This window comes from Gadus chalcogrammus, chromosome 22, assembly GCF_026213295.1.
Source record: "Gadus chalcogrammus isolate NIFS_2021 chromosome 22, NIFS_Gcha_1.0, whole genome shotgun sequence".
Lineage (NCBI taxonomy): Eukaryota > Metazoa > Chordata > Actinopteri > Gadiformes > Gadidae > Gadus > Gadus chalcogrammus.
The window spans coordinates 18,036,425-18,051,424 of record NC_079433.1 but is presented as its reverse complement, the minus strand read 5'-3'; the positions used below and the strand labels follow the sequence as shown (position 1 = coordinate 18,051,424).

The window sequence follows — 15,000 nt, the reverse complement described above, 5'->3', positions numbered from 1 at the left end:
TGTCATGGCTACATTAGCTACACGGGGGCGAAATAAATTAGATTAATTATTTACAATGTTTAATGTATAGGCCTAATATATATATTTCAATATCCGAATAAGCAGGTTTGAATATGACATCTGCTAGGATCCAATGTGTCTGGTCCCTAGTTTTGCTTTGTGTTTAGATGCGGAGGAAACGACCGCTTCCTCGCAGCAATGTATTGTGTGTTATGATGTGATTTAATTCAGATGCCTGCAGTGCAGAGTTCAGACATGCACCTGTCAGGAGAATGCATGGTGCTGGCAAGCAGCCTGCTTTCTTTGTGTGGTAATGGAGAGTAATTAACCGTAGGTTCATTTAGTAACAAGACATGTGGGGAAGCCTGTCAGGTTTTAGATTGAGAATAGAACATATGACATTTTCAAAGGCCAGCATTCTTTTGCTCAATAACCAGTGTCAACGGAGAGTCGTTATTTCATTTCAAAAGAAAAAGTAATCATTGTAATTAGTTATTGATTTCCAAACTTCTTTCTACGGTATAATCAATCGTGTGTTAAATGGCTACCCTCGTTGGCCACCAGGTGGTAATAATGTACATCAGCAGCGGGAGACCGTTGAGTTATTTTGTATCCATGCGTGACACACACTGATCGAATTGACCACGTAAATAGAGCATTGCATTTATAGCCACCCTTTTATTGAAAATACGGCAGCAATATAATGCATTTTGTTAAATATTAAACCCTTTTTGTATTTATTATTATTATGTGGTTTTTTTTAACAATTTTCTTCATTTAGTTCAAATATAAATAGCCTCCAACTAAGGCATTCAGCTGGCATCTAAACCTATGGCTTTTATATCTTGCTCTGAGCTACAGCATTCATTGAGGCTTGATGAAACAAGTTGGCTATATTAGAAGTATGAAACACATTTACAATCATTGTATTAATGCATGTCACATGTTTTACACATACAAGGTTTTTAAATCATTTCTACAGTGGGCTCCTGCCCCATATCCTAATATTATGGAGAAACAAAAAGTTGAAGAAAACAGAAATAATCGGAATTTTAAATAACTATTCCTTGTGTTAAGTAAGATATCTGTGATTTTCTTTCAAATGTAGAGCGCTAAAGGTAACATTGACAACCTACCACATCTCATCGCACCACACCATTCACAAGGCAGGAAGGGTTACCCCTATACGACCTGGAGGTCAGTCTTAGTTCTGAGCCCGAGTCAGCAGAAATCCCATCGAAAGGTTTCAGCCTTGATCCAAAAAGCGTGAGGCTGGAAGCTCAAGATCAAAATACGATAATGACAGGGTGTCATAACACTTCTGTAACAGTACAAGGTCACAAGACGCACTGCATTCATGCAAACCAACACGGCCCATGAGGAGATCTTGCATGCAAAGATCTCATTGATTTGTATTTTTGTCGTCTAAATAATTCTTTTTTATTCTCTTTCCCTTATACTCTTCCCTGGTGTCCCTTCAGAACACACTCAGGCTGTTTGTGCACAGCGTCATCAGCCTCCAAAAAGCGTGTCCCCAACAGCACGGCCTCACTGTTTCCTGGGGTACTTCTGTGCGATGCCGTAGGGCACGTGGGCGGCGATGGTGCCCATCTCCGCCGCGCCCTCCACGTGGAACATCTGGTCGTCGAAGTAGATGTGGGGACGGATCTTCTCCAGCATGGGGCCCTTGGGGGCCCCGGCCAGGAACAGGGCCTCGTCGATCTCCAGGCCCCAGGCCCGCAGGGTCTTGAGGGCCCGGATGCCGGAGCTGGCGGCGCTGCGAGCCGTCACCAGGTAGGTCCGGATGGGGCAGTCCATGCGGTGGCCCTTGGCGTAGAACTTCTTCTGGAGCTTCCCTAGGGCCTCCAGGAAGCCCTTCAAAGGGCCCTGCAGGGTTAACAAGTGAGACACACGTACGATTACTTTATGTTTACAAGAAACTCAGATGTCAACAAGCAAAGTGCCCGTTAAACAATGTCTAATAAATGGTTAGGTTTGAATCCATGTTCATCCCATATTTTTAACCAACTCCTGAAAAAACATTTTGGCGGTTCAGTTGAGTTGCTGGACAAATGTCCCCTGTAGCTGGTGGTCAATGAGAATCACTCATTACATTTTTTGTGTCAAAACAAAGACTACGATAAAAGGTGATAGTGGAAAAGGTCAGTTAAAATGTCCATGTCAAAGTGAGCAACTGCCCCGGAGTTGTGCCTGGCCTCGGGGCCGAAAGTCCACGCCAAACAACTCGGGTCTCACTACCGTCACGTCGAGTCGGAGAATAGATTCGAAAAAAATAAATGGAATTGGACCAGACTGGTCCGCCTTGGAACCGACTCAAAACTGTGGAATCGAAGAAACGATTAAATGTAATGAGTTTGAAAGTCGTTCATTCTTGATTTAACACCAGTCGTGATAAAATGGCCGTCCATCACTGTGGTTGCCAGCGCACAACGTACGTGATCTAGCAGCCTGTCCTCGTTTTCCCGCTCGTGCTCGAAGAACTTGTCAAGGCCGTGCGCCTTGAAGATGCGCTCCGACTCATCGGAGAAGAGCACGGCGTCCCCGTCGAAGGCCACCCTCAGCTGCGTCTGCGACACCGCCGACAGCTTCTCCGACATGAACATGGTGGCCGCCGCGATGCCTGCGCAGAACGACAGGCATGGGATTCATTCAGGGGGGTGCTATCAGGGAACGTTATCTTCACTAATTGGTGTGCTCAACTGCTACCCATGGTACGGAAAAGAGGCAGACCCATAATTACTGTAATGGGCGACTCCTCTGTTGGTCCTCTGAGGATGCCACTGTTAAAAGGGTTGTAGTTTAATTACTGTGTCCGCCCCACAGCGGTTGGCTGGTTGATTAGCCTGAGCACATCTGTTTTTTTGTGTTAATATTGGTCTTCTATCCCTAATGCGTCAATATGTAAGAATATTTAATCTCAAATAATCTCTGCACCCAACATTTGCCACTTTTAAGAACAAGCCTCAAATTCATTATTATGAGTTATTATTACTGTATTCCCAGTAGAGGTGAAATAATAATGGGCCTATTCATAGACATGCTTTTATGTTCATCCGTTCCTGGTTTTAATGGCAGGGAAACACTTAACACCGTAATCCTCATCACACCGCTCAAGCAGGCCGCGCCAAAATACCCTCCTCGTTCATGATGAAGTGCTTTGAAGTAAAACGTCAGGGACAATCTCCCACTTTCGCTCTCTCTCTCAGTCTCTCAGTCTCTCTCAGTCTCTCTCTTTCTCTCTCTCTCTCTCTCTCTCTCTCTCTCTCTCTCTCTCTCTCTCTCTCTCTCTCTCTCTCTCTCTCTCTCTCTCTCTCTCTCTCTCTCTCTCTCTCTCTCTCTCTCTCTCTCTCTCTCTCCCTCCCTCCCTCCCTCCCTCTCTCTCTCTGCTATGAGGCATGCTGTAGCACTAAGCACCGTTGAGCTTCTGCACCAGATTAGTCCTGACTCCTATCTCTGATGTCACCTTGTGCGCTGAGTTCGATTCACTTCATGCAACAGAAAATATACTTCTACAACTACCACGAATACATACTCGCACAATTATTACTTCTGCAAATAATCACAGCACTAAAACAAATATAACTGGTATTATTCTTATTATAAACCAAACTATTAAACCAACTCAAACCAATGCCTTAGATGTTGATGACTAATGCATGAGAAAAACTATAATACATCGAAATCAAATTTTAAGTACATAGTGATACGTCAGCGAATAGCTCAATTGTATGGAATGTGATTTAACTAGAAAAACAAATGTGTGTGTGTGTGTCTTTGTTGGAGTGTTGGAGTGATGGAGTAAGTGAGAGAGTGCATGTGTATGGTTTGGGTCTCACCTTCAGCCAGGGCCTCTCTGACCTTATCAGCGTCTGCTGATAGGTAAAGGTTGGTGTGGAATGCCTTCAGGTAGCCAATAGGACTGGTTCCTCCGGTCATGCAGAACCTCTCAATAAACAGGTCTAGGATTGAAGAAAAAATATTTTTTTCATATAGCAATTATTACCCTAAACAATCATTTATTAGAAAGATTACATCACTAAAAACGCTGTAGGTAAGTGAGTGAAATGCTTTATGAGAATATATTTTCCAGTTTTCAATCAGCGCAGTTTAGAAGTTGGATCGCTACCCAGCTCATTTCCAACCAATCAGGGGATTCTTTTTTAATTGAAGAAGTGAAGACTTAACTTTCAATGCTTTATTTGTGGGATCGTTTAGGATACCCAGACAACCACCACTGCCCTTTAGGGCTTCTCTGCTTGATTTCACAAACAGAAACTGTAAAATGATTGTAAAATACCCTGGTTCAACTCAAGTGCAAAAATAATACATTTACAGAAATTGTAATTAAAGTTTCTTACACTTATTTTACAGATATTTCATAATTACTACGATCAAATACCTTCAATAAAGTGATGGCACAAAAACCATAGCAGAGAACCACTATTATTTCCTGAATGATCGAAAACCTTCAAATGTGATGATAATAAAGATTTTGCAGCGAAACACTGTGATTTTACAGAATTTTCATGATTTTCTACACCTTCAATAAAGTGTCAACAAGATTTGTTCTGGGCTAGAGCATTCATTGAGGCTTAATGAAACAAGTTGCCTATATTAGAAGTATGAAACACATTTACAATCAAGATTTTTAAATAAGTTAAATTTTGGAAGACTAAATAAATACTGTACACGAATGTATCATTCAATATGAATCATTGATAAGATCATAAAGTCATGTTATATGACTTTAAATTTTCTCAACCTAGTTGCGGTCTGTTGTCTTTTTGGCCTTTATTTTCCAATTCAGTTTTCCATTGTTTCCCCAGTGTTCCCCAGTATAGGCCTGTGTCTCTTCGTTATTCTAAAACGCAGAATGCATCACCTGCTGTGAAGCAGTACAACCTCCTTCCAGTGAAGTGTACTAAAGCACTGCAAACAGAAACAACCAAGCACTCCTATTGATCAATGGCTACTTATTGTATGTTGATTGATGGCTTGACAAAAATAATGAAGAAATCTCCTCCATGAACCCTGGAAGTGTAACGGCTGTAAGTGGTAATGGGGAGGGGCGGTGTGTGCGTGAAGGGTGGATAAAGAGAAGGGTGAAATCGAGAACGATCCCTGAAGTGAGGTAGAGGAGTATGTATGTGTGTGTGTCTGCGTGTGTGCATGCGTGCGTGTGTTTGTGCAATGTGAAGAGAAGCTGGTGGGGGTTGCCAAGTGTTAACGGTATTAAGACTGATGGGAAAGAGTGTCTCTAGTTTCCCGGGTGGGGGCCGGTGGTGTGATGGGGTTGGGGAGTGCAGCAACACACTAACTCACTCCAGGGGGGGGGGGGGGACACGAGGGCACGTTGGATTAAAGGGGTGGCGCTTTATGAGCGTGGTACGGGTAGTGGGGTGCATCATGGGTATCTGAGGTACGAGGTACCTGATTGAAGATGAGATACACAGCATGTAACACAGTGCATGATGGGTAATGAGGTCCATGACAGATAACATGGTACGAGATGGGTAAGTCATTGCATGACGTGTAATGAAGTACATGACAGGTTACACCATGCATGTTGGGTAATAAGGTATGTAGATTTTATTTATTTTATTTCAGGATAGATATTGGCGGCAGTGTGGCATGTGTGAATTATGGTTGCAATTCGCTTTGCATAAAAGCGTCAGCAAAATCCCCTAAATTGAATGTAAATATATGGGCTGCAGAGAGAATGATGTGGGTTGGAAGAGCTGGATGAATGCTTGAGGCGGTGGGTGGCTTGTTAGAGCGTGCGACAGACGGAGGTAGAAGAATCCCTTGTCCCTGGCTGACGACAGGAGGCCAATGATTGAATGACTGACATGAAAAGTGATGGGAAAGCCGCAAAGAGGATTATTTATTTTTTATTTTTAAAGGGGGCAGGCGGACTGAGTAGAAGAACTGAGAGGAAGAAGAAGGATCCGAGACGACTTAAAACAAGGCAGGTAGAGATAGGCCGGATCAGAAGCATAGATCCACAAACATAGATTCATCAGAGCAAAAAGGAGGGACGGATAAAAAGGTAGATGAATTGGACACGTTCCTCGAGACAATAACCCCCCCCCCCCACCTTCCAGATGTCTTAAGGATCAATGAAGGAGCCTGAGAGCCTCAGATGATCCATGAATGCGGACGGTTCACTTTGGCTCGGTGGCTCACGGTCTGCTCGTGCGTGTCTGTCCTGCTTGGCCTCTTCCTTCAACCTCAGGGAACCCTGGTGTCCTTGAAGTCCTGGGCTCGTGGCGTGGGAGAAGCTCCGGAGAGATGTTCCCTTCCTCCTCCGCTACTGCCCCCCCCCCCCCCCCCCTCCCCACCCCACACCACCCCACCCCCACTGTCTTCTCATCTCCCCTCCGCTGGGGTCCTTCTCTTCCTCGGCCGACGTGACATGCCTTGTTTATTTATGTATGCATTCGACCGGCGGATGAGAGGCATGGTAATAAGTATCGGACCCACGGTGCCCGGGGTGCACGGCGAGAACACGCCGCTCCCAGGCCCACATCAAAGCCAGAGCACAAGAACAGTATGGTTTAAAACAATGTTTTCCTTCATGGGACCGTCCCGGACTGAAGGGAAGATACCCACAGGAAAAGGTGTGTGTGGTCTTCTGTGTACATGCACAGTCCCAGAGCTCTGCTTGCTGACCCGTTGACTCTTGGCAATATGCTATGTTTGTGTGTAAGCTGTCATGTTGTTATTGGGTTATAGTCCTCAAAACTTTCTCAGTGTTGTTCAAATGCGTCTGTACAGGATTGACGTTTCTGGTTGAGAAGAGCAGTAGTGGAGCAGACGAGGAGTATCAGAGTGGTAGAGCAGAACATACAACGATACAGAGATGTCAGCTAATACTACTCTGCTAGTAGTCGTGGGTTTCCTGGCCTACTATTCCTCAACTAAAACTTTGGCCTAAAATTGCTGCAACTACTTCTCTATAGACACAGAGAACATTACTATGGCCAGTGGTACAGCAGACTCATGTGTCCTAATGTCCTAATGTGCATTCTCATCTCCAGAGTGTAGGATCCAGAATGTCACCTTGCGTTCTCCATTGCACATTATGGAGGCTGTGGCTGTGATAAATCACACATAACAAATTGCCTCTAATGTGAATACATTACATAACGTTAACGGCTGTACTTTGAATTATATCATTGTCCGTCGGCCTATTTCCTGTCGTGGCTGATGGTGATTTAATGGCACGACATCATGTCATCTTGGGTTTTATTTGATGTGAGAGAGAACTTGTACTATTATCACAAATATATGTAACCATAATTGTCCACAAGTATTGTGTGTTTTTTGCATTTGGAAATCTCATCTGCCCTAGATTCAGTATCTGGTAAAGGAATCGCCACGACAAGCAGCACCACTGCTTTGATGATTTCCACCATGCCTGGGAATCTCAATGTGAACGAACAAAGAGGAAAAGTATTTTCATTATCTTGTGTTGTGTTAGAAGAAAAAAAGATCTTGAATGCAAAGACAGAATTAGCTAACACTAGCTTCTGCCATGCTAGCCATTTTCATTCTTTGATCCTCTATGATTCTGTGCTCCTCATCGTTTCACCAGTTCTCCTTTGTGAGGCTGGTTGCCGCAAGGTCAGGAGTCGGAAGTGAAAGTGGTGGGGCCGCCTTCCACAGAGAACCAGGGAACGTTCCGGAACACACTGTACTCTGCTGGCTCCTCTGCTCTGAGCTGCCTTTGTTGTGGCCCTTCTCTCTCTCCTTCCGCTTTCCTCTCGCTCTTTCTCATGTCCTGGGAGATATTTGTGAAGCTGCAGCTGGTCGGCGACGGAGACCAGGAACCGACAGTCAACAGAGGTTCACCCCGAAGGACGGAGTGCACGGTCAGCTGTTCATACATCATCACCACACAGTCCCACACTCTTGTTTCCAGGCTGGTTTTGCGTTACCCCCCAGGCCTCATGGAAACCAGAAACCGGCCACCGTCACGCAAACGACAAGGTCACAATACAGCAAGGTGACTATAAAAAGCATCCACATGGATGATGCACCGTGTGTGTGTGTGTGTGTGTGTGTGTGTGTGTGTGTGTGTGTGTGTGTGTGTGTGTGTGTGTGTGTGTGTGTGTGTGTGTGTGTGTGTGTGTGTGTGTGTGTGTGTGTGCGTGTGTGTGCGCGCGCGCGCGTGTGTGTGTGTGTGTGTGTGTGTGTGTGTGTGTGTGTGTGTGTGTGTGTGTGTGTGAGTGTGGTTGCGTTTGTGCGTGTGTGTGCGTGTGTGTGCGTGTGTATGCCTGTGTTTGTGTGTGTGTCTGCGTGCGTGCGTGCGTGTGTGTGTGCGTGTGTGTGTGTGAGTGTGGTTGCGTGTGTGTGTGTGTGTGTGTGTGTGTGTGTGTGTGTGTGTGTGCGTGTGTGTGCGTGTGCGTGTGTGTGCGTGTGAATGTGTGTGTGTGTGTGTGTGTGTGTGTGTGTGTGTGTGTGTGTGTGTGTGTGTGCGTGTGTGTGTGTGTGTGCATGTGTGTGCGTGTGAATGTGTGTGTGTGTGTGTGTGTGTGTGTGTGTGTGTGTGTGTGTGTGTGTGTGTGTGTGTGTGTGTGTGTGTGTGTGTGTGTGTGTGAGTGTGTAGTGCAGACTCACTGTGGTGGTTGATGGTGTTAATAAGGCGGACCCCCACGTGGGCGTGGTTGTACGTGACCAGAACGATGTCGAACAGCTCCTCGCTCTGAGGGTACAGCTCCCGCAGGCGCACGTTCACCGCCTCCAAAGCCTTGTGGAGAAGAAGACACAACATCTTCATCAGCAAGAGATCTGTTTCCGCAGTACCTGCACCTCATGGTGAGGATACATTCGTGTGGCAAGACCCTTTGCACAGAGGCGTCCTCGTAGGACCCCCCCAACCCTGTCGCTAGGAACAAACAGAGCTATTTGTACGTTTCTGCAAACCAGCACTTTACAACTTAGACGGCCGCCTAAGCAACACACGCCTGCCGCCTTAACTACGTCGTTCCAAAAACAATAATCTTTCTTTTTTAATATTTTAAAAGATACAATTGCTCAAATTCTTTGACTGTTCTTGTCTCAGTTGTTATTTTGACAATGTTGTTTAGCACTTCATCCATTTTTTTATATTTGTGTAGTTAAAATTGCACAAGCAAGAACCCCCCCCCCACGGACAGAAAGATTTTTCACTGTAATAGTGCACTACAGTCATGAATGTGGAATCTATTCAAACTACCTTAATGAGCAAACACATAATTCACATTACCGCAGCCCAGGGATGACAGCCAGCCCCCCGTTGCAGTCCAAAATGAGAGGGTTCAACTTCTATATGTATGGGCGCATTGCACTCTACTAAAATAATGTCTATAATAATGCCTTGGATGCTCTAGCTATCCAAACAGGACGTGATGGAAGGTGTGGGTTATCTAGTGGTGTAGCGCACTTGGGTATGAGCTAGAGGACAATCTATTTTGTAGTGACCAATCGGAAGTGACTAACAAAGCCTCAGTATACTCTCCATCTCACGGCGCCTCACCCAGCGGCTCGCTGGCACGATTTCGAGCTACCATTCGTCCCAGACATAAAGTACACCCTACCGCTCCAAGACGCATTTCTGAGGATCAGGTTTGTTAAGTGCAAGTGTCCTTGACCTCTAAGTCACTAGATTAGATCACTTCGTCGTTAGATCACTTTCTGTAGGGCTATGGCCTCCTAATTTATCATTTTAGTATACTTGAATGGCCTGTTTCCTTTAAAAGGCGCCACCACCATTGGCCCGTGGCAACAGTTGGCCATAACAATATGGGGGAGGGGAGGGGGGAGGTGCTTTTGGACAGTAGGGCTTTCACTGCAGTCAATAACAGAAATTGTCGATACACACTGAGGATTAGGATCGACCTCAAACAGATGAGGGGTCGTTGCCTTGGCAGCACTCGGGGAAGGGCTGTCTGTTGGGGGTTGGATTATGAGTAGGAGTATCAATAAATTATGATTGGAACTTGAAGTTACAGGCTTGATGGCATTTCCTTTGGATGTGTGATATGAATAAGATCAATTCATTAATGTGTCAAATAAACAAGCCTGGTGGAAAACAATGAGCTGCTTACAAAAATAAGTTAACGGCTGTGTCACTACCAAATCTGTCTGTGCTTGCAAAGTGACTAGCTCTCAGTGATTTATGATAAAAAAATCGAGTCATTTAAGTCATTTGATTATTTGAACTCTGTTTACTGCGGTTCTGCTTTATAAGTCACCATAGAATGTGTTTTTTTCTTATACAGCAGAACCTAGATCATGCAAAAGAAGTTAAAAAATATGCTTGATTTTGTGTCAGTGTAGGCACTACATTTGTGGTATATACCCTGGTTTACTCCTTATTTTTAAAACTGTCCGTAGGCACGTGTGAAAAGACGTTCACTCTCCATGTCAGCCCGTGCTTGGCATTGTCAATGGATTTGCCAAAAAGAATATAATACACGTGCACTTCAAATTTAGGGAGGGCTGGCTTGACCACGGGCTTGCGAGGTTTGGCTAGCTTGACCGCAGTCCGCAGAGGACACCTCTATAAAAAGGCATCCTATAAGCCTGCAGAAGGACAAAACGTGCAAAAACCAACTGGGGGAGGGGGGCAAACTGCGTGACCTCTGACCTTGACGAAGGGGAAGGCGGGGCCCGTGGGGAAGTGTTCGTTCTCGTGCTCCACCTGGAAGCGCAGGTACTCCTCGATGCCCTGCTCGTCAAAGACCTGCTGCTCGCGCTCGGTGCGGAACAGGACCCGCGAGGAGACGGCCACCGTCACCGCGTTCTCCGGCTTGGGCTGGGGAGAGCAGAGAGCAGAACACAACATGGACAGAACACATGAGAGAAAACAGGTGCATGGAGGTCAGCGATGTCCATCCAAACCAAGACAGAGTGAACCAAGGGCATTCCGAAGAGGACAGCGTATTTGTTGGTGGTGAAAAAAATTATAAAAAACTCAATGCAAAAGGAAAAGGACAACATCGTCAAAGCCTAAGCAAAGCCGTGCAGTGTAATCATTGAGAATGTAGAAGATGAAATTAAAGCCACCACTTATAAAAACAATAGGTACTCATCTGATGAATGCACATGCAGTCAACATTAGTTGACTGTACACTGTTCATGACTACCGACTCGCGCATGTACGATGGTCTTTCTATATCATCCATGCACACGGATGCTGTTGTGGGAGCTGACGGTGGGCAGGCTTTGGGCCGCTGTGAGCACGGTGTTTGGTGGCTGGAAGTGAGTGAAGCCCTGAAAATGAGCCCTGAGCCAAGAAATGCATACACTGGAGGAAGTGGAGCGCTTCATTCTCTGGATTTTTCCACCCAATCAAATCAGGAGGCTTCTCGCATAACACACTTTTCACACCTGCCAGTTTTACCTTGTCAGCGGTCCATTTAGATCAAAAAAATCAGGAAAAGTTGGTTTGAAAGCAAATGTGAACTTTGAAATACTTTAGACAGCACCTCAATTAGTGTGTTACATTCCACGGGTTGTATAAGTGGTCGTTGCACCCTTAGGTGCAACGACCACTTGGTAATAGGATTATGAGTCAGCAGCTACATGAAGTCACTTCCATCATCTTAATCGTATTCATGACTACCTCTGTCTCGCCATGGAATGAATGAACCAGGTCGAATCCTCGATAAGTTAAACAATTTCTTTACTGACTCCAACTTTGTTAGTATTTCAAGATTAATTTTTTGTGTGCAAACATTTAGCTTGATTGTACATTGCACCACCTGCAGTTTTTATGTTTTGCCACTATTTGTGTGTATGTGTGTGTGTGCGTTCCTGTGTGGTGTGTGTGTGTGTGTTAGTATGGTACGTGTGGTGTGTTTAGTGTGTGTGTGCGTCTTGGACTTGTTGATGTGTAAAACAGATCCATGTAATTCAACACCATGCTGACTGGGTGAGGGTTTGTGAGCGTGCTGGCGTGTCCCTGTGGGTGTCAGCCTGTGTGTGTGTGTGCGTGTGCGTCCCCGTGGGTGTCAGCCTGTGTGTGTGCGTGCGTGCGCGTCCCCATGTGTGTTAGCCGGTGTGTGCATTAAGCAAAGGCCATGCCGTTACAAATAGGACATATCTGGTTCTCCTAACAGTTAAACATGTGATTGTGGGCATAATGCCTAACCTTTACAATACACCCCTCCATGTATTCATATGAACTATTATAAATAGCATGGGGGTGGTTGGGGGGGGACCCAATGGCTCAAGGGGGGGGCGGGGGTGTCTTGCATGCCATACAGGGCAGCCAACCCAGGGTAAAGCTGCACTCCCAGGAGGAAGGTTATTGGCTGGTTGGCAAGAACTAGAGGCAAGGCTAATATGATTCCCTGCGTGAAGGATTATGATTATATTAGTGTGTGTTTGTGTATGTGTGTGATTGCATGCATGTTTAAATTAGTACGTAGGGTTTCAATGTATTGATGGTATCCATGTATGTATGGTTGCATGTGTGCGTGTGTGTGTGTGTGTGTGTGTGTGTGTGTGTGTGTGTGTGTGTGTGTGGGGGTGTGTGTGTGTGTGTGTGTGTGTGTGTGTGTGTGTGTGTGTGTGTGTGTGTGTGTGTGTGTGTGTGTGTGCGTGCGTGTGTGCGTGTGTGTGTGTGTGTGTGTGTGTGTGTGTGTGTGTGAATGTATGTATGGTTGTATGTCATTAATGTTTATGGCTCTGAAGGCGTATGAATGCGTGTATCTGCACGCAGCAGTAAAAAGGCCTCAAGCTGCCTTTCGTTCCTCTGCATCCCACCTCCCGACCTCCCAACACGACCACGCACCCTGTTGCTGCGCACCTCTCATGGTGCCTAACACACAGTGCAGCTCGCAAACCTTATAGAGGTTTCTGTTGAGTATCAATGATATAAATATTGATAGATATGCTTGATATACTGCCTGTATGCCGGTACCTTTAACAGTATTTACAAAACAGAGAAATAGCTAAAGGTTGTTTATACCATATACAAATCAGATGGCTTTGGAGTGGGTTTGAGAGAGCGGAGAAAATAACATGGGAGGGCTGTAACAAAATATATTTGGTGTCAATTTTATGAAACATTGATAGACTCAACATGAAGAAGATCCGCTCGAATTAACTGTTATTACAGATTTCTCAACTGAACATTCATTTGATTAGATCAGTTAAGATGATATTTGATTAGCTGTTATGTAATTTCATAATAAAAAAACTCAAAACTCGGCAGCACGGCAGCTATCAACTGCACTTACCAGTATAATAAAATCATCTCTATATATATATGAATACAAATCTATGGAAAAATATAATTCATATTCATATTCTAATAAATATCCATAGTCAGATTTAATACAAGAGACGTCAATTGACCGTTATGTCCCTTGAATATCAGCAGTTATATTATATTTTACTCTTGGGGACGGGCTGGTCGTTTGGGACGGGGACGGGGGGGGGGGGTTCAGCAGCTTGTCCACCGCCCTGCGGACGCGGCTGTGTCCCGGCAGGGCAGTCCGTGTGTAAGGTTCAGAGCCCATCTGGAGGGTCTCACATTCACCCTGGCTCACTGTGTTGACGTCGCGGGGACGCAGGCTGCCGCTAGCAGCAGCAGCGTTTCCCGTAAACCATAAAAACGCAAGAGAGAGAAGGAGACACCGTATCGATATCGACTCCGAGGTGGACGGTGGCGGTGGTTATTTATGGGGTGCGTCGTCATGCTGTGAGGTCAAGCAGAACACCAAAGGAAGGGTGAATGAACGGGTGAGGGGGGGGGGGGTCGTGCTGATCTAAGCCTGGGAAAAACAACCTTTGACCCCCACTGTAAGTGGCAATGTTCGGTCGGTGGTGGTGGGTGGGTGGGTGGGGGGGGGGGGGTTAATGAGGTGACATACTTACGAAGAATATGCCTCCTTCCACTTTCCGGGCTGGTCTATCCGTCACCTTAGCAAACAGACAGTTGTAAGGATTTAAATGATCATTATTATCAAGTATTATTATTGAGCTGTGAACTGAAAATCCGTCTGCCCCTGGATAACAATACGGGCAACAAAGGGGACTCTTCTGGGAAGGGGACTGATTGGGGAAGCTAACTCATGCACCATGCCTGCACTCTCTCTGTACCCAGCCTTGGCCTTTGGGTGCTGCTTTGCCAAGGGGACTTCTGGTGGGAATGACCCATTGGGGAGTGAATGTATACTTTACATTTGAAAGAATCCAAATGCCAGCTGCAGTCGCGTTAGGCATTAACAACATGTTCAGGGCAGAGGAACAGTGCAAACCGCCTGCCCTCAGGCCAGTGGGTTCGGTCTGCCCGCGGCCTTTAAAGGCTAAACGTTACATGTGTTATGGATGCAGACAGGTCTGTGGCACTGCTCTCCACTGCTTCTCCTTGCTTTGCATATCATAAGACATGGCACAGCTGACTGCTGTTGTATAGCAGTAGTAGTAGTAGTAGTAGTACAACTCCATCTTATCTTTGATAGTATTGCAGTAGTATTTCTCATATTGTCCCCACACTAAGTATGTCACGTTCTATGTGCCACTATGTATACTATAGTTTCACCTATGTAACAGTTTAATGAAATATACGAGTTCCAGTTGTGCACATATATGTTTGTGTGTATAGTGTGTATATTTTTTTGGTTCTTCCCTTGTTCTTACATATTGTCATCAAAAGGGTCTCCATATTGGAGTTCCCCTGTATGACTTTAGGTTGGCCATGTGCAATAGGCTTATGGTGCATCATGATGACCTCAGCTCTTCCAGGCAAAGCCATGAGTCATCACATATTTACATTTCTTAGCTCGCAACCATTTATTTCCAATCCAATCAAGGGATAGTGTGTGTGTGTAGAGAGAGAGAGAGAGAGAGAGAGAGAGAGAGAGAGAGAGAGAGAGAGAGAGAGAGAGAGAGAGAGAGAGAGAGAGAGAGGGAGAGAGAGAGAGAGAGATGGTTGCCATGAGGTGAGGGGTAGAGAGTGACAGGTTCTATGGAGAAGCAGTG

The 15,000-nt window shown here is 45.5% G+C and overlaps 1 protein-coding gene across 1 annotated transcript; it reads right to left on the bottom strand.

The window, feature by feature from the left end:
- Positions 1-498: 498 nt before the first annotated feature.
- Positions 499-14,176, bottom strand: nt5c1aa (5'-nucleotidase, cytosolic IAa). Its single transcript, XM_056582363.1, has 7 exons — positions 14,119-14,176; positions 13,894-14,024; positions 10,655-10,822; positions 8,644-8,773; positions 3,858-3,980; positions 2,457-2,641; positions 499-1,887 (listed from the first exon to the last, which is right to left on the bottom strand). Exons 1-7 carry the CDS (start codon positions 14,174-14,176, stop codon positions 1,549-1,551), a joined length of 1,134 nt encoding a protein of 377 aa, XP_056438338.1. The 3' UTR covers positions 499-1,548.
- Positions 14,177-15,000: the final 824 nt, after the last annotated feature.

Coding starts and splice junctions, on each gene's coding strand:
- nt5c1aa (XM_056582363.1), bottom strand. CDS start 14,176: ATGGGTCATTCCCACCAGAAGTCCCCTTGGCAAAGCAGCACCCAAAGG. Junction 8,774..10,654: donor CCGCCTTCCCCTTCGTCAAG/GTCAGAGGTCAC, acceptor CTTCTCCACAAG/GCTTTGGAGGCGGTGAACGT. Junction 1,888..2,456: donor AGGACAGGCTGCTAGATCAC/GTACGTTGTGCG, acceptor TTAACCCTGCAG/GGCCCTTTGAAGGGCTTCCT.